This window comes from Macaca nemestrina, chromosome 10 (assembly GCF_043159975.1).
Source record: "Macaca nemestrina isolate mMacNem1 chromosome 10, mMacNem.hap1, whole genome shotgun sequence".
NCBI lineage: Eukaryota > Metazoa > Chordata > Mammalia > Primates > Cercopithecidae > Macaca > Macaca nemestrina.
Genome location: NC_092134.1, coordinates 537,913 through 556,638, shown reverse-complemented (window position 1 = coordinate 556,638; position 18,726 = coordinate 537,913). Strand labels below are relative to the sequence as shown.

Sequence of the window (18,726 nt, the reverse complement as noted above, 5' to 3'; positions counted from 1 at the left end):
TTCCCAGCCTCACTCTGTTCGGGAAGGCGCTTCCGTTCCGCATCCACTTTGTACTTTTGGTTATTCAGCCCCTGTTCTGGGCCCGGGGCTGCAGCGACAGACAAGACAAGTGACCGTGCGGCCCTCGGGAAGTTGAATGATAACTGGGACAATGGCAGAGCAAGTGGAGACTGTTCTGAGTGTGAGCACAGCCGTGCCTGGGAAGGAGAGCAGGACCGTTAGACCAGGCAGTCAGGGAAGAGCGCTCTGGGTCTGAGTGAGAGCACAGCCGTGCCTGGGAAGGAGAGAAGGCACCGTTCGACCAGGTGGTCAGGGAAGAGCGCTCTGGGTAGATAGCACAGCCGCCCAGGCCTCTGGTGGCGTGTGCCTGAGGAGCCGAGCGGGCATGGGGTGGGCAGATAGGGCTAAGGAGGGACCTGGTCTCATGCAGAGGGAAACCACTGAGGGTTTTAAGCCAGGGAACAACGTGAGCTTGTGTGTTGTTACAAACTCATGATGGAGGCAGCACGGTTGTGGAGGCGTCGGTGCCAGTGGGCGGGCTGCTGCAGCTGTTCAGGAGAGTGGCAGTGGCTCGAATTAGGTCATTCATCTGTCGGACAGATGGGGCGTAGTTGAGCAAGACCAGGTGATGCAGCCCAGGTGGCCCTGGCAGAAGCGGTGCAGCCCGGGAGTCCAGAGGGGCCAACTCCAGACCTGGCGACACACACCTGCTGGAGTCCACTCTGACACGGAGCATAGCTGCTGCTCCCACCCCTCCTCCAGCACACAGGACTGCACGGGCAGGGCCTTGCAGACACTCACATGCACTCACCCAGACACACTAGTGTCCCCAAGAGCCTGCTGGCAATGCGTCTCCTAGGCCTTAACTCAGCCAGCATCCCTCATATCATCTGTAGTGTATCTCATCCATTCATCTACCTGTCTCTCCATCCATCCACCCATACGTCCATCATCCATCCATCTGTCCATCCATCCACCATGCATGCATGCATCCATCCATCCATCCACCCATGTATGCATGCATGCAGCCATCCATCCATCCACTCGTGCATCCATCCATCTTCCCATCTGTCTATCCATCCACCCATCTACCCATCTGTCCATGCATCCACCCATGCATCCATCCATCCATCCACCCATCTGTCCATCCACCCATGCATCCATCCATCCACCCATTTGTCCATCCATCCACCCGTCTGTCCATCCATCCACCTGTCTGTCCATCCATCCACCCATGTGTCCACCCATCTACCTGTCCATCCAACCACCCATGCATCCATCCACCCACCCGTCTCTCCATCCATCTACCTGTCTGTCTATCTGTCCACCCATGCACCCATTCATCTACCCGTCTGTCCATCCGTCCACCCATACGTCCATCATCCATCTGTCCATCCACCATGTATGCATCCATCCACCATGTATGCATCCATCCATCCATCCATCCATCCATCCATCCATCCACCAGTCCATCCATCCACCCATGTATGCATGCATGCAGCCATCCATCCGTCCACTTGTGCATCCATCCATCTACCCATCTGTCCATCCATCCACCCGTCTGTCCATGCATCCACCCATGCATCCATCCATCCATCTACCCATCTGTCCATCCATCTACCCATCTGTCCATCCATCCACCCGTCTGTCCATGCATCCACCCATGCATCCATCCATCCATCTACCCATCTGTCCATCCATCTACCCATCTCTCCATCCATCTACCCATCTGTCCATCCACCTGTGCATCCATCTATCCACCCATCTGTCCATCCATCGACCCGTCTGTCCATCCATCCACCCATGCATCCATCATTCATCTGTGCATCCATCCACCCATGCATCCACCCATGCATCTATCCATCTACCCATGCATCCATCCGTCTACCTATCCACCCGTCTGTCCATGCATCTACCCATGCATCTATCCATCCATCTACCCATCTGTCCATCCATCTACCCATCTCTCCATCCATCTACCCATCTGTCCATCCACCTGTGCATCCATCTATCCACCCATCTGTCCATCCATCGACCCGTCTGTCCATCCATCCACCCATGCATCCATCATTCATCTGTGCATCCATCCACCCATGCATCCACCCATGCATCTATCCATCTACCCATGCATCCATCCGTCTACCTATCCACCTGTCTATCCATCCATCCACCCATGCATCCACCCATCTACCTGTCCATCCAACCACCCATGCATCCATCCATCCACCCATGCATCCATCCACCCACCCACCTGTCCATCCATCCACCTGTCTGTCCATCTGTCCACCCATGCACCCATTCATCTACCCATTTGTCCATCCATCCACCCATGCATCCATCCATCCATCCACCCATCTGAATCACAACAGAAGAAGGTGGAGCAGCATACTGGAGTGTCCCATACTTGGGGGGCAGTACCTTGCTCCCCTGACACTGTGCTGACTCAGGGAACGCTTGGTCTCTCCTAAACATTGCCTGAGTCCCTCTTTACTGTACCTGCCTGTGCTAGGTAGGCAAGGATAAAAGACAGCCCCTGCCCACTGGGTGCTCATAGTCTACTGAAGAGAGACACAGAAACAAATACTTAGGGGACTGTGGGAGCATGGAGGAGCTCTTTACCAAGCCTGGTTGGCATGTGGAGTGAACAGAGTGTCAGGAACAGTTTCTGGAAGCAGCAGGGCCACAACAACACTGTGTGGTGTTAGCCTGGAGGAGGGGAAGGCATGCTTTGCTAATACCAGGGTCCTGGAGACAGACAACAGAGTTTCCCTCATTCTGGAGCTTCTGACTCCCCACTCCCAACTCTGAGAGTCGTTCTTCCCATAGGCTATGCAGTCTCATACAGCTGGGCTGCAGTGCCAGATCTCACCAGTAGGTGCTGCCCTCAGCTCAGTGTGACTCCAGCCTGAGCTTCGAGCTGTGGGTGCTAAGAAGTGGCTACCCCTGGCCGGGCACGGTGGCTTACACCTGTAATCCCAGCACTTTGGGAGGTTGAGGCAAGTGTATCACGAAGTCAGGAGTTCAAGACCAGTCTGGCCAAGATGGTGAAACCCCGTCTCTACTAAAAATATAAAACTTAGCTGGATGTGGTGGCGAGTGCCTGTAATCCCAGCTACTAGAGAGGCTGAGGCAGAGAATCGCTTGAACCCGGGAGGCAGAGGTTGCAGTGAGCCGAGATCTCACCACTCCACTCCAGCCTGGTGATAGAGCAAGACTCTGTCTCAAAAAAACAAAAAACAAACAAACAAAAAAAAGTGGCTACTCCTCCAGTCTGAGGGTTGTAGGTTGAGTATGTGTGGAAGAGAGCCCAGAGGCTGTGCAGGTAGCGTGGATGAGTGGTGAGGAAGTTGGGCCCCCCTTTCCAGTGCCCCCACCAGCAGGTACACAGCCCTCCTTATACCTCTTCAGCACACCCTCCCAGCAGCTGTGGGAAAGCTCCCTTTCCCTGGCTGCTTGTGCTGTCTGGGATGCTCCCCAGGGCTCTCCCATCTCTTTCTTTGCAGATGGCGATTTTCCTGAGGCAGCCCCTGCTTAGGTTGACCCCGGAACTGGGTCACTTCCTTTCCCCATCAGGCTCACCTTGGGAGTACAAGTTCCGGAGCAGCACCAGTGACCGCCACAAAGCCCCTGCCCTCCGAGCTCCCGAGGGTGGGGACAACAGTCCACAAAACAGAGCAGGATGCAGTCGCTGGTGTCACGTGCTGTGGGTGTGGCATCAGCTCCTCCCGACCAGGGACGTGAGCCCAGCCCCCAGGAGGCAGCGGCAGGGGCCTGTGGTAGGGCCGAGGGCAGGACAGGGTGTAGCGTCTGCCTGCACGTCACCTGTGGCCCGGGCAGATTCGGGACGGAGGGGCCCCAGAGTCGGGCTCTTCTCTTGCTAAATATGAGGGGCCCATAGTCATCATTCATAGCTCAACAAGGCGTAGAGACACTGTGAGGGATCTGGGGCTGTCCCGTTGGGAGCGAAGGCAGCGGAGAGAGGTACCACCCACCCACAGTGGTGCCAGGCACCTGCTCTCAGGATTCAGGGACAGCTTTGGGGGCTCATAAAACACAGAAAACCTGGACCAGCTGGGAGCTGGTAGGGACTGTGGGAGGTGGGGAAATGGAGCGTTGTGGATGATAGCAGCCACACCCTCTTTGCTCTGCCCTGCCCTGAGCCAGGGAGCGGGACACCCACTGTAGTCCCCTGAGGCTTCTCAACCTTGGCGGGTGGGGAGCTTGGAAAGTCTGAAGTCCAGGCCCATGACGTCCAGTCCCTGGGGGAGGCCCAGGGGTCCTGAAAGCTCCCTGAGGGAGCACTGTTTGCACCAGGCCAGGAGCCTTGTTCTAAGGGGCTCAGCTCCTTAGGAGGAAGCAGGGACTGCGAGGAGGAGGGAGCACAGGCTGCGGGGCTGGGGCAGGGGTGTGCTGGGTCCACACACATTTCCACTAGGACACGGGATGGTGGCAGTTCCGCCTCTGCGTATCTGTGCTCCATTTCTTCAGGGGCGTCACGTTCCCGTCTTCTGCTGGAACTGTGGCCCAGCCCAGCTAGCGGGTGTGGGGGCCTGACCTCTGCCCCATCTCCCAGGGGGCCTGCCCTTGGCCTGGCAGGTCTGAGGAGGCCACAGGACCCTTCTCAGGGTTCTCCAGGGTCCACATTAGAACAGCAGCCCAGGCAGCCCCTGACTCCTACCCTCCCTCCCAGGCCTGCGGGTGCAGAGGCTGGAGCCATTGTCGCCGGCCAGTCTGAGATCATGCACCTGTAGGATAGCCCTTGTCTGAATGTGACACCGTGGGTTGGGGTGTGAGAGTCCCCCGGGTGTGATCCGATTGGTGTGAGGCTCACCAGGGCTGCAGAGTGTAGCTGTCGGAGTTGTGCACTGCACCACTCCAAGGCTGCCATTCCCGCCGTGCCGTATGTGGTGCGCGCGTTTGCCCTGACCATTGCACGTTCCCAGGGAGGGCACCTTCTGCTCAGTGTGTGCACAGGGATACGGGGGCTGGTGTGGGGCCTCTTGGGTGCTCCACTTTGGGCAGGGCCTGTGCAGGACAGTGTGAGCCTTGGGGCGGATCTGGGGAGTAGGTGGGACGATGAATCAGTGAGCCATGTGCATGGGACACGGTGTGTACAGGGCCAGTGTGACTGCCGTGGTGGAGAGGGGCGTGGGTGCGTGTATGCGGCCGGTGCATCCCCTCAGCCTGGGGCGGTGTGTGTGCCTGCCAGTACCTGTGGGTCTGTGTGGGTCTCTGTGCGCCCCAGAGGGTTTCCTGGCTGCTTCATGATGGGACCTCTGCTGGTTCCTGTCTCTCTGGCCCCTTCCCAGCAACAGGACAGCTCAAGGGCACTAGTCCTGGACAGGCCAGGCTGTACCTGAGCCCCTGACTGAGCCTGAGCCTCCCAGTGGAACCACGTTTCTGTGGCCAACCCAGAGGCAGTGATTTTTGGACGTGCAGCCTAGAGCTGGGGGACGGTGTGGAGGGAGGGGGTTGGTGAGGGGAGGGGACCCTGGGGGAGGAGCTCTCTATGCCTGGAGCCACCATGTTCCTGCGGTTACTGCCAGAACCCTCAGGGCCCCAGTGCTCTTGGGACACGGTCCTGGCCCCACCAGCAGCTGGTCTGTGTCTGCCCAGTGGAGTGCAGCTTGCAGGAGCAGGTTACTGAGGGTTCAGGAAATTTGAAGCCGGCTGTTAAACTGTTAGTGGCTTCCATCAACTGTGGTTTGGGTACTAAAGTTGCAGAAACTGACAGGCGCTCCACGCTGGCCCGCTAGGAGCTGTTCCTCACACTCTGCTCCTGCCACACACCCCACCTGCTGACATAACTGGACAGACTCAGCCTTCCTCCCCCTACCCTAGGAAGCACAGGCTCAATGGGGCAGCAGGGCGCACTGTGAGGAGGGCAACTTGGGGCTGCAGTATGTGTGCCGGGCCTGCTGGGCTGTTGGCTGTTGGCGCCATCAGTGAACTGCGTCCGGGGCCCTACCCGGCCTGCGCTGCCTGTCCCCCAGCACCTGCCACCTGGCAGATGGAGCCACCTTCTGTGTGCACCAGGAACGGTTGCTCCTTTGTCACTCTGGGAGGGCAGGGGCTTGGGTCTGCTCTGCTAACTGCCCAGAGCGGTACCTGACTCGTCGGGGCTCCACGGGCGTTGGTTGGATGAGTGGACAGATAGGTGGGCACACTTCAAGGCTGGGGTGGGCACAGGTGCAGTAGCTCCTGCCCACCCTCCACGGCAAAGGGGGCACCCTCTGGCCCCAGACATGGACGTGTCTCCAGGGACTGTGATCTTGTCTCTCCAGCTCCTTGAGGAGTGGACGTGTGGCCTCCCTGGCCCCTGGCATGGCTGGTGGGCAGCACTGAGAAGCGGCTGGACTGAGGGCAGCCCCCTTGGCTGTTTGGGGTCCTGCCTGGGGACAGAGTGGGGGTGACCAGCCGTGCCCTATGTCCAGGACACAGGTTCCCAGTTCTACAGGGTTTTTCGAGACTTGGGACTTTCAGAGCTAAAACCGGCCACCCGAGGAAGGGGAAGAGACCCCACCCCACGACCTGCCTGGCCACCTCTCAGGGCCTCCAGCTGTGGGAGGAGCACACGCAGGGCAGCCCGCTGAGCCCCTCTGCGGGCGTGGGGGTGAAGCATTCCGTCTGTGCCCAGCCCTGACCGGAGATGGCTTTTGTGTTGGTGTGAAGTGTGGAGAGGTGCCCTACTCCTCACGGCTCCGCTGTGTGGGTGTATCTTAGCCCCGCCTCCCCCTCCCACCGGCTGGGTGTCCTTGGGCAGTGAGCAGCCTGCACCACTGTACTCAGCCAGCCCTGTGGCAGCCTTTCCTGTCGCCGCGCAGGTCCTGCCCTGAACCGCTCTCCCTAGCAGTGAGTGCAGGGCTCATGGGGCCGTTGCCAATGGCCAGACCCCCAGCGGGGCCGGTGACACACGGTTCCTGGAGCGGGCCTGGAGACTCCTTCCTGACAGGCTCTGGGGACGGTGATGCTGCATTTCCAGGACCCCCACTTTGAGAACCACTAGGAGTGGGACCCTTGGCTCCCTGTGGAGGTGAACGGAACTCTTGACGGCCCCAGCAGGGCAGCACGTGTGGGACGCGGCGGGCAGGGCTGCCCGACTGAGACCGTGATGCCAGCTCCAGGGGTGAGAAAGGAGGGGTCGTGAGAGTCCAGCTGGTGACAACAGTGACACCTGGTGGCCTGGAAGGTGCCCGGCCCCAGGATCCGCTGCACTGGCCATGCCACCACCTAAACCTCATTGCACCGAGGGGCCCTGCCAGGATTCCGGAATGTTACAGTTACAGACGCTGAAACTGAGGCTGGGGGAGGCCAGTCCCTTGCCCAAGGCCACAGTGCCGGGAAGAGCCGGGCAGCCTGGACAGGGTCTGTGAGGGCTACTGCGCAGCCCAAGCAGGTCACTAGCCCGCCACCCTGCCCCCAGCGCCTGCCCAGTAGGCTCAGACTGCTCGGGGGCTGCGTCCCCACCCAGCCGGGGCCTCCTCCAGTGCGGGCTTCTGCTACTGTGCGGCCTGATGGACCTCATGGGCCCGGGCATTGGACCTCAGGGCCCTGGGTGACATCCCTTAATTGGTACTGGCACTGTCTGCCTTGTGTGCACCATCAGCCACACAGGGAAGGGGTGCGGGACCCCGGAGGCCTGTTGCTGCAGGAGGTGCACGGAGCGGGCTCTGGCTGCGCCCGAGGTCGGCGGGGAGCCAGGCTCATGGCTGTAGCAGCCATTACCAGCCGGAACAGGTTTCCCCAGGCTGGGGCGCGCTTCTGCCTAGGATGACTCAATGTAAAGGGCCTCACTGGGGCCCTGGGATGCGAGGCCTGGGGGCCCAGACGTGCTGGGGCATGTCGCCACAAGGTGCAGAGTTGTTCTAGATCCAAGGTGGCCAGAGAGAGAGACTGCTGGGCCTCCACGGGAGGCTGGGAGCTGGCTGTGCGGGGCGTCCCTGCTGGGTGCTGGCCAGCAGGAGCTCTGGCCTCTCACTTCCCTCAGCGTTGTGCAGATTTGAAATTATTTCCAAGAAGGAAAATTAAATACATGCAGGGCTCTGGGTTTGGTCCCTGTGTGGCCACTTAACCTGTCTGCACGTCTGTTTGCTCATCCGCGAAACGTAAGGAAAATAGTTTCTACTCGGGGCCACTGTGTGAGCAAACGTGTGAGTGCGTGCAAAGCGCCTGGGCCAGGCCCTGGCATGCAGCGGCGCCCATGCTGGCTGGTGTCAGAGGTGGTGGCGGTGGGCAGTGAGTGTGGCTGCCTCCCTTCTGCAGGTGATGAAACCGAGGCATGGGGAGGCTGAGCAGTGGCCCAAGGGCACATGGCCAGAGACAGGCAGGTCCCACCACCACCTTGCTGCTTACCCCGGGATGGTGCCGACCGAAGGGGGTGGAGTGGGCACAGCCAAGGGACAGTGGGTGGTACTGAGGCTTGGCCTGGAGGTCGTAGCCCTGTACAGCCAGATGGGGTGGTGCTAACCAGCCAGCCGGCGGCTTGGCTGTTGAGGCCGAGAAGAGCCCAGGGTGTGGGAGAAGGCCCCACCCGTGGTCCCCAGCACCCCCAGGATGTCTTCAAAGTCAGTGGCTTGTGGAAGGGGCGGCTCCGAGCACATGGCGGTTCTCATGTCACTGAGCCGGCGGGTCCTGGGTGGGTCCTCCCCATCCTGGTAGAGTGTGTTGTCAGTGTGTGAGCCGTCAGCCGGGATGGCATTCCTGGCTCTGCAGAGCTCTGTCCTGCTGCTGCTCCCGCCCCCAGACCAGGACCCGGCCCACCACAGCACGTCACATCCCAGAGCGCCCAGTGGCTGTTGGGGCCCCCGGGGCCAGGGTGCCAGGAGCAGGCACGTAGCCCTAGCTAGCGGGCCCCGATGCGGACATGGTGAGGTGGAGTTTTGCCTGAGACAGTGTCTCTCTCTGTCCCAGATGAAGGTCACCGTGTCCAAAGGGGGCGACCGGGACAGTGACGACGACAGCGTCCTCGAAGCCACCAGCTCCCGGGACCCGCTCAGCGATGTGAGTACCCACAGCTGCCTGCGCCTGGAGGCTCCCTGAGTCTGGGCCGTCTGCCCGCTGCGTCCTGCACAAGGGCATCCAGGAAGCCGCTGGTTAAGGCCCGGTTTCCCATGAAGGCGTTGTCTTAGCAATTAGCATTTTGCCTTCATTAAAGCATGATTTTTTACTCATTAGGACTTTCCCCATTAGGAGAGATTTAAATGAAAAAACGGTGAGCGAGCTAGCAGGAGCCCAGAGCCCAGAGCCCAAAACGTTCAGCCTGCCTTGGACGCTGCGCCTGCATCGCTGGCCCTGGGGGTAGAGGGCAGGCGGATGGCGGCCGAGCCTTGAGATGGGCACCCCTGGGCCACCGCTGGGGACGCCTGGGCTGCCGTGGGTCCTGCCCCGCTGCTGGGGACACCCACCTGCCTCGTGGGCTGGGGCAGGAGACAGGTGGAGTGTGGAGGCAGCAGGGGCCGGGGTTTGTTAAACGTCAGCGGAAGGTGCTTCTTTCACCCTGATCAGGTCTGGGCCGAGCGTCCCAGGCTCCCGACGTGCCCGTGCCAGGCAGAGGCACACACTGACCTGGGTCAGGACACGCCTTTGGTGTCCCTGAGAGAGGCCCCTAGGCCCCAGGTCCCCGGGGGGCCGGGACCCCCCACACTTAGGCTCTCATGCTGGATTTGGCCAGTGACAGGGCTGGACCCTGAGAGCGCGGCTGTGGGAGCACCGGGTTGGGGCCTGGAAGAGGCCGGAGGCGTTGACACCTTTTCCCCAGCTCCTGCAGGTGTGGGGGGTGGGCGGTGGGAGGAGTTCCGATGAATGGAACCTGAGGCATCTCATTATCACTTAAATGAAGGCCTCACTGCCCGTCTCCCCATCTTGTTGCCACAAGTTAGGAAAATAGACTGGGAATTACCTGGGGTCGCCGCTGCCCTGGTTCTTCCTCTGATTGCCAGCCCATGGTGAATGAAGTCACATTCTGGGCACAACGCAGCAGCTGGGACTGAGGCTCAAACCCGGGGCGACAAAGGGCCCCCACCCCTCTGACAGCCGGGAGCTGGCGGGTGGGCCCATCGGGACCCAGGGCCTTGGGCTCTGTCCCCTGACACTCTGGGGCCCTTCAGGAGCTGACCTGGCCCTGGCAAGGGTCTGTCTGGGGAAGGGGAGGGGATGTCCTCCCCAACTTTGTAGTGGAGGTCTTGGATTGGTTTGGGAGAGTGGGGGGCTGCTCTCAGCTGGCCCCATAGCCCCCCTTTTCCTCCTCTGCCCTGCCCCTCGGGGTGTTGGATCTTTGCATCTGCCCCCTGCTCCCCAGGCTGCTCTGGACCCTCTCCGTGAGCCCCACTCTGCCTGGCTCAGTGACCCACCCCATCCACTACAGCAACCCTGAGCCTGCTTCCCCTCTACTCCGGCTGGGGGAGGCCCTGGTGGTCCGAGTGTGTAGCTGGTGTGATCCACACCTCTGTCCTGAAGACCTCACAACACCCACTCAAGCCAGAGGGATCCAAGGGTATGGGGGCCCCCAGCAGCCCCTGCAGACCAGAGGGATCCCCACGAAGGGTGTGGGGGGCCCCCAGCAGCCCCTGCAGACCAGAGGGATCCCCACCAAGAGTATGGGGGACCCCAGCAGCCCCTGCATACCAGAGTGTGCCCTGATGTCTGAGGGGCTCCCAGCTGCCATCCCCCAGCCCCGACCCCTTCACCTGTCAGGCCCCTGTGGTAAACTCTCCTTTGAGGGCTCCATCTGGCACCTTCTCCAGGAAGCCTTCTATGACTAGCCAGGGCACCCTCCCCGAAGTCCTGCAACTGTGGACCCCTCTGGTGGGTGGGCACGGAGGGAGGTCAGCAGAAGCTGGGGCCCTGGGCCGGCCTCCCCTAGGTCTTCCTGCCTCCTCTGAGGAGCGTTTCTGGTGGGGCCTTCCCTCTTGGGGACAGGGAGCTAGCCAAGGGTGTCTCTGTGGGAGCCTCCTCGGGTTTGGATCCCAGAGCTGCTGCAGGGGAGCCTCAGACTGGCTGGGCCAGGAGGACACAGCCCCGGGGAGGACCCCACCACGGCACCCCCATGACGCCGAACTCTGTCCTCCTCCCCGTGGCCTCAGCCCTCGTGCCCCCTGCCTGCGAGGACGTCTCGCTGGCGGTCTTGGGCCTGGGCATCTGGACCTGTCCCCACCCGGGAGAGGTGCTCAGCTGGGTTATGGGCTGTAGGGCTGCGGGGCTGCGGGGCAGGTGGCCGGGTGTGTCCCTAGGAGTTTGGGTCAGAGCCGCAGCCTCACTGACTGTCCCCTCTTCCTTCCTGCAGAGCTCTGCGCAGGCGGTCTCAGGGAGAGGCTACTCTGTAAGTCCCCCAGCACCCCCCCAACCATCTTTGTCCCCTTGGGGCCTTAGGACCGGGCCCCCACCTCACCTGTCCGAGGCACCACAACCTAGCTCACCCGTCTTGTGCCCGCTTTCCCTCTGAAGCCCCAGACTGGTTCTGGCCTCAAGCACCATGGGGCTGGCGGGGAGCGGGCAAGCTCCGGAGTGAAGATTCGGGGGAGTCCTGCTCGCGGTTTGCCAGAGGCCCCCAGGCTGACGTGCTGCCCCAGGGGGATGGGCTGGCCCTGTGGCTGTGGCCCTGCCAGGAGCCTTGGAGTGGTCAGCCTGCACAGACCCCAGCTGTGGCTAAGGCTGCCGGGATCCGCGGGACCATGGCCGGGCTGCTTCCTGGGGTCCTACTGGGGGCCTGGGACATTTGGTGTGGAGGTGTCCGTGGTGTGAGCAGCCGCCTCCAATGCCCCAACCGGTACCTGCTTCAGCCCGGACAGAGAGGACTGGGCCCAGGTTGGGCACTGCAGAGCAGCACCCAGGGAGCCAGCACCCCGTGGCGGGCAGGGGGAAGGAGACCCGTGTGCAGCCTTCATGATGGGTGTGTGTCCGGGGGGGAGCGGGTGTATGCCCGGGGGGGAGCGGGTGTCTGCCCAGGGGGAGCGGGTGTGTTTCGGTGTGCCGTGCCTCCTCATGGGTGCACATGGCACGGCGAAGGTCTCCTTGCACACGTGCCTGGACTTACTGTGGGAATGGCCTGGGAGGCCAGGCGCCGACCCTTGTCCCCCAGACCTGGAGGCCCAGCCCCATCTCCCCGACCCCCATCACCGCTGTCCCCTGCTCTCCTCATGACTGTGTTTCATTTTCCCTTAAGTATCAGGAGGAACATTAATGACATCATAAAACCCAGAGCTCCATAAAAGCCATTTCTACAGATTGACGGCCTGCTCGGCTCGTGGGAGGGTGGGGGCCTGGACTCCGCCCGCCCCGTCCCTGCAGCCCCCGCAATTTCCAGGCCGGAGAGGCTCCCTCACTAAACCACAGCAGCTTTTTATAGGGTGTGTAATTAACCATCAGTGACCCAGTGTGGCCAGGCCAGAGGGGATGCGGACTGGTGGGGACACGCCCCACTGTGTCTGTCCCACAGCTTCTGCTGGTGGCAGAGCAGGAGGCGGTGAGGGGGCGGCATGGGCGGCGCGGCCACAGGCCCGGAGTGGACACCATGCTCCCTGGACCCAGGATCATGGGCAGGAATTGGCCACTTGACTGGGTCACGGCAGGGGCTCAGCTGGGCCCTTCGCACCCCCACCCCAGCTCCCCTGAGGCTGCCCTTTCACCTGAGGGTCTGTGTAAAGCCCTGGGCTCGGCTCTGCCACCTGGGCTCGGCTCTGCCACCCTGGGCTCGGCTCTGCCACCCCGGGTTCTGCCTTTGGCCTCTCACCTGGTTTGGCCCAGAGTCCATGAGCCGTTGACCTGGGGTGGCCGGAGCTCACTTCTGGGCAATGGTTCCTGGAGCGTCCACCCGCCCAAGGGACCTCTTCCTGGGGCTTTCCTTCCTCCTGTGCTGCGTGGGGCCTCGGCGAGCTTTGGGCACTCTTGCTGTTGTCGTCTGTGCGCGGGGGGCAGCCCCTCAGAGGTGGCTGTGGTTGTCCTGACAGCCATCGTCATGAGTGTGACGACGCTCCCCCACCCTTCTCTGGGCGGTGTACTGGGCAGGCCCTCAGCCATATCCCGACAGGCCGGCTCCTGGTGTGCATGTTCGGGGTCAGCGTGTGGAAATAGGCTAAAGCCACCTGGCCCTGGCTGCTGGGAGGCACCTGGGCCAAGGGGGGTGCCCTGATGCCGACTCCATGGGCAGGAGGAGGGCTGCGGCCCCTGCGTAGGTGCTAGACTGTGAGTGTCGGTGACATCGAGTGCCGGGCAGGGCTCCTGCCGGCTTACTGTGGGTCAGGGGGAGGGCCAGGTCTTAAGCTCCGGAAGGTGGGCTCTGCCCCCTGTTACTGGTGAGGTGTGCACATGGTCACCTCCTGTGGCCACCCCCGCTGGTCTGAGGCCCCCAGGGCACCTGGGCCTCTCTGCCCTGAGCCACTGGGTGCCCTTCTGCTTCTTAGTCTCCATTCGTTATTCAGGTCTTCTCTCCAGAGCACTCTCTGTGTTTCCTGAGAAAGCCCGTCATTAACTTGCCAGCTGCTTGCAGCTTAACCCCCACAGCCGAGGCACAGAAGTGACAGATGGTGGGGTGGGGGGAGGGGGAAGGCAGGGGAGGAGCCAGCCTGCTGCCCAGGGGATGGGGTTCCCCTCCAAGCCGCAGGAGCCCGGGAGGACCCTGAGGGCTGCAGACGGTCCTGTGTGTGTGCCCTAGGCCCCGGCGCACACAGACCTGTGTTTCAGACCCTGGTGCGTACAGATGGGCCCTGCCATGTGCAGGTGTGCACCCGGGGCCCTGGTCCGGTGTAGCCCTCAGTCGCCCACGCTGTCAGCCCTGGGGGCCCCTTGTGTCCAGTGTGTGTGGGGGGGTACAGGTGAGAGCCCAGGCTCCAGGCAGACAGCAGGGAGGTGCCCGGCCTCCTTGAAAGTGCTCCTCCCCGGCACCAAGGACTGGAGGCAGGTGGAGGCCAGACCACCTCAGGGGCAGAGGACCCAGAAACAGCCCCACAGTCCCCGGGGCAGAGGACCCAGAACCGGCCCCATGGGACATGTGCCCAGGAACAGGACAGGCAGGACCCAGGAGCAGGCAGGGGGCCTGGGTGAGGGTCTGGATTGTGCTGGAGCCTGGGACCTACTAGTGGGGGTTCGGTACTTCCCTGAGGCCCTCAGACTCCTGGGGTGCTCCCTAGGCTGGGGCTGCCGTATGTGTGTGGGCGTGTGTGCATGTGCATGTGTGTGTGTGTATGTGCGCCTGTGCCCGTGTGCACCTCGTGTCCGCGGCACCCCCGTGTGGTGGGCTGTGTGGGGCTGTGTGTTGCCTTGTCGAGCAGTGTCACGGGTTCCTCGCTGGGCCTCTGCGTGTGTGTGTGTGCGCGTGCACCCGCGCGTGTGACTGTGTGTGTGTTGTGCACGTGGTGTTGCGTGTTGCGAACTTGGCATTGTGTGTTGTGAACTTGGCGTGTGTTGCGCATGTGGCATTGTGTGTTGTGAATTTGGTGTTGCGTGTTGTGTACGTGGTGTGTGTTGTGAACTACTTGGCGTTGTGTTGCTCACGTGGCACGGTGTGTTGTGCATGTGGCGTTGCGTGTTGTGCATGTGGTGTTGCGTGTTGCTCACGTGTGCACCCCTTGCTGCCTGCCTCTCTGTGACTGGCTGCCTATCTGTGACTGAGGAGCCACAGCCAGGCCGGCAGCCTCCCGTGTTGCTGAGCGGCACGGGCATTCTTCACCTGGTCTGGTGTTATGAACCGTCCTGAAAGTGGTGTAATTTTGTCCACATCGGTGGCCAGCAAAGCCCCAGCTATTGCTCATCCTCAGCAGCTGCTGCCCCGAGTGTGTGGTTTGGCCTCCTTGGCCACCGTCAGCACTGTAAGGTCGAGCTGCTTCCACCCGAGGATGTGGTGACTGACGGCAGCGTGGCAGGGGCAGCGTGGCAGGGGCAGTGTGGCAGGGGCTGGCGGATTCGTTAGACAGAATGAGGATCCACAAGAGCCTGCTGGGGTTGGAGCCATTCCTGCCGGCACAGGAGCCTGGCTTGCCCTCCCACACCTGTGCACAGAATGTTCTGGAAGGGCCCGTGGCCAGCAGGGGGCGTGCAGGGGCCAGGGTGAGGGGCCGGATGAGCTGCAGGGTATCCGTGGCAGCCCATGGTGAGGCCCAGGCCTCAGGGACCCATCTCACCCTGCACGCGGCATTTAGTTACCAGATCATCGTGTTCTCCAGACAGGGTGGCAGGCCCAGAGAGGCCAATGGGGCCACCCATGGGCACCCACCTCAGTGACTGGGAACTGAGACCCTCAGACCTCCCTCACCACTCAGCTCCGCCCATCCAGGATTGTCCTCCATGCGGCTGCCCGGCCCCTTGTGCCCGCCAAGAAGGGCCACCTGCGTGGCTATGCCCACACGTCCTCCTCTGCCCCCAGTAGCGCCCTCTTGGCCGCATCCCCACAGACCCTTCCTGTCCCCACTGGCGAGGCCGTCCATCAGGGTCACAGACACCTGCCCTGCACAAACTGAGGTGTGGAGAAATCGGTCCCCTTGCCTCCCCTCTAGCCCGTGTGTGCGGAGCGTGGCCATGGCCAGGGCATGCCTGTGGGGAGACAGACGGGAAAGGCCCTGGTAAGGGAAGCCAGGGAGCTGCCGCCCCAGTTGGGGTGTTAAGCACAGCGCAGACGGGTGGGAAGGGGAGCCAGGTCGGCGGGGACAGGGACAGGGAGGTCTAGAAGTGGGCGGGAGGAGGGGCCAGGCCGACTGAAGCAGGTGCAGGTTTGAACAGCGGGGCCGGTGGGAGGCTCTGAGGCCCCCGAGGAGGGAGCCCACCGCGTGCTTGGGGGCAGGCCTGGGACAGAGAGGCTGGCGGTGGGCGGGAGGGGCAGAGACCCTGGTGGGACTCTGTGCCCAGGTGGGACACTGCAGATGCCACCAGCCGCCTAGGCCCTGCCGCCCTCGCTCTGCGCCAGGCCCGATACAGGCGCTGTCTTTACTAGGCAGGTTTATGACACTCATTACGTGGCTCCTTGGGCCTCTTCTGAGCAGCCATAATTTGTACAAAAGCAATAAAACCCATCGGCCTCTGCCTGGAGTCAGAGAGCCTCAGTCTCCTCCCAACCTCTGAGCACAGGAGGGTCTTTCAGGCTGGCTGCTGTGTGGGGACTGCAGAGGTGGGGGCTGAGCCATGTCCTCACCCGTGGTGGCCACAGCCCGTGCCCATCTGCCCACCCATTTGTTCATCTTCACGCACCCACATCCATGCATTTACCCACCACCTATCCCTATCGGCCACCCATCTGTCCGTCCATGCCACGGTGATCGTGTGCCCGAGGGCAGTGGCCTCAGCACAGCCTGACTCTGGGCTGGTCTCCGTGCTGGGCATGTCACACAGGGTCCCTGCCCTCAGGCAGCTGCTGTTCCAGTGGGGAGAGGAGCCAGTCTCAGAAGGGGCAGGCCAGGGCGTCTGGGTAGGGGCAAGCCTGTGTGTGCAGGACCTGAGACGGGCGGGCGCCGCTGTGGGAGGAAACAGGGAGGGGTGCGGGGGAGCTGGGTCGTGGAGGATGGGAGGCTGTGCAGATAGTGCCACTGTCCCCCACCACCCCAGGCTAAGTGACGGAGGGGCTGACCCACCCAGTACTGAGAGGGGCAGGGTCCAGGCCGGGCTTGTTCCAGCAGCCCAGGCACCACCACTCAGCCCTGGGAGGTCGGCACGGGGGCAGCAGGGACTTGGGGTCCTGGGAGGTGGCCGTTCTGCCGTCCACCCCCACTCGGGGCCTGGCCTCTGTGGGCTGTGGGAGGGCGTGCGTTGTCGGGCCCCAGGTGAAGAGAGTGTCTGCGTGTGAGAACACCTTCATCTCCATGGCATATAGATCATCTGACTTCTCCACCTGTGGTATTTGATTGCAAACGGGTAATGTCCATGAAGAGGCCTCACCTCCGTCTGCAGATGCAGAAGCTGAGGCCCAGGCGTCAGCTGCACCTGTCGCACCCTCTACCAGGGCAGCGTCCAGGTGGGGCCAATGGATTTGGTCCCCTCCCTGTCCACCCTTTTCACCTCACCGCCTCCCTGCCCACTTGTGCCCATGCAGGGCTCACTCCCCACGGCCGGCATGTGCTCTTTTATCTTCCGTTTCATGGGTGAGAATTGAGCAAGGCTCAGCCTGGCTGGCTCCTCTGTGCTACACTGTGCTCACTGGGGTCTCCCGGGGACGGTGGCTGGTGGCTGGGCTGGGTGGAGGGTTCAGGGTGGCTTTGCTTACGTGCCTGGCTTCTGGGCCTCAGTGGCTCAAGGCCCAGGCAGCTGTGGCCAGCCCTCCCAGAGCCTCAGCCAGGCTGGCGGCACCATTCCAGCACATTCTGCAGGTCAGAGCCCCCCAGCCCAGCCCAGGTTCCAGGGGAGGGGTTGGACCCTGGCCTGGGGGGGCCTCGTAAGTGCCGCCCTTCACCCCGCCCACAGCTCCTTGCAGCACTCCCAGGAACGGGGACCACAGCCATCCACCAGGCAGGGCAGCCCCACAGGGCAGGGAGGTGCCCGACCAAGGAGGGCGGCACAGACAGTGAAGGTGGCGGTGCACAGCCCTGCTGGAGAGGGCCAGGCTGGAGTCCAGGGTGTCCGTCAAGCTGAAATCCAATTATGGGAACAGGCTGGGCTGCTGTGACATGGGGGTTAGGAATTAATGTTAACACTGTTTCTGGTTAAGACTTTTTGTGTTGATAAATAATTCATGAGGCAGTTAGCACTTTGAGCCTGACAACACGAGAATATATTAATACGATCGGCTCCAAGAAAGGTCAGCCACGTGCTCGGGGCCGGGGGGCCATCTTTTATTCATTCCCTGACACAGGCTTATTAATTATTCTGGTCCAGCCAGGGCTGTGCTGGGAGGGACGCTAATGAGAAAAAGGAGAGTGAATTTGAGATCCACACTCCATCCACTGTGGGGACGCAGAGGGAGAGATGGAAGGAAACCCCATTGAGGCCTTTGAGGCAGGATGGGAGCTGCAGCCTGGCCCCCTGACAATGCTGGTTGGGTGTGAAGAGGTGAGCAGAGCTGATCTGCAGGTATGTGGGTCAGTGGCTGCCAGATCCCAGCTCTCCCAGCCAGATGAGGAACAGGAGCAAATGCAGCCAGTATCAGAGAGCAGGAGGTGCATGGGGAAGTGAGGCTGAGGCTGTGGGTGCCCCAGGCACACTAGGCCCAGGGGGTGCAGGAACCCCCCGAGAAGCAGCTGGGCAGAGACCCAGAGGGGAGGTTTGTGGGGCCAGGGGTTAGGAGTCCTGTGTGTGTGCATGTGTGTACATGACAGTGTGAGTGCACATGTCCATGATGGTGTGAGTGCATGTGTGTCCATGACAGTGTGAGTGAACGTGTGTACATGATGGTGTGTGTGAGTGCACGTGTGTATGTGACAGTGTGAGTACACATGTCCATGATGGTGTGAGTGCATGTGTGTACATGATGGTGTGAGTGCACATGTGTATGTGACAGTGTGAGTGCTCGTGTCCATGACAGTGTGAGTGCACGTGCATCCATGATGATGTGAGTGCACGTGTGTCCATGATGGTGCGTGTGAGTGCACATGTGTCCATGACGGTGTGTGAGTGCACGTGTCCATGACGGTGTGTGAGAGTGCACATGTGTCCATGATGGTGTGTGTGAGGGCACTGTGTACATGATGGTGTGAGTGCACGTGAGTCCATGATGGTGTGAGTGCATGTGTGTCCATGATGGCATGAGTGCATGTGTGTCCATGATGGTATGAGTGCACATGTGTACATGATGGTGTGTGTGAGTGCATGTGT

The 18,726-nt window shown here is 61.6% G+C and overlaps 1 protein-coding gene across 18 annotated transcripts in view; it reads left to right on the top strand.

Annotated features, from left to right (window-relative positions):
- Positions 1-18,726, top strand: part of LOC105490587 (fibrosin like 1) — a 96,460-nt gene that overhangs the window by 27,658 nt on the left and 50,076 nt on the right. For 13 of the 18 annotated variants that reach the window (XM_071070743.1, XM_071070744.1, XM_071070732.1 and 10 more), the window contains exons 3-4: positions 8,911-9,000; positions 11,282-11,317. The exons of 3 other annotated variants lie outside the window; for them this stretch is intronic. In XM_071070743.1, coding sequence (XP_070926844.1) covers positions 8,911-9,000; positions 11,282-11,317 — 126 coding nt within the window. Of the gene's footprint in view, positions 1-8,910; positions 9,001-11,281; positions 11,318-15,708; positions 17,965-18,726 lie in introns of those variants that run through there. 2 more of the 18 variants (XM_071070746.1, XM_071070748.1) reach the window with 2 other exon arrangements.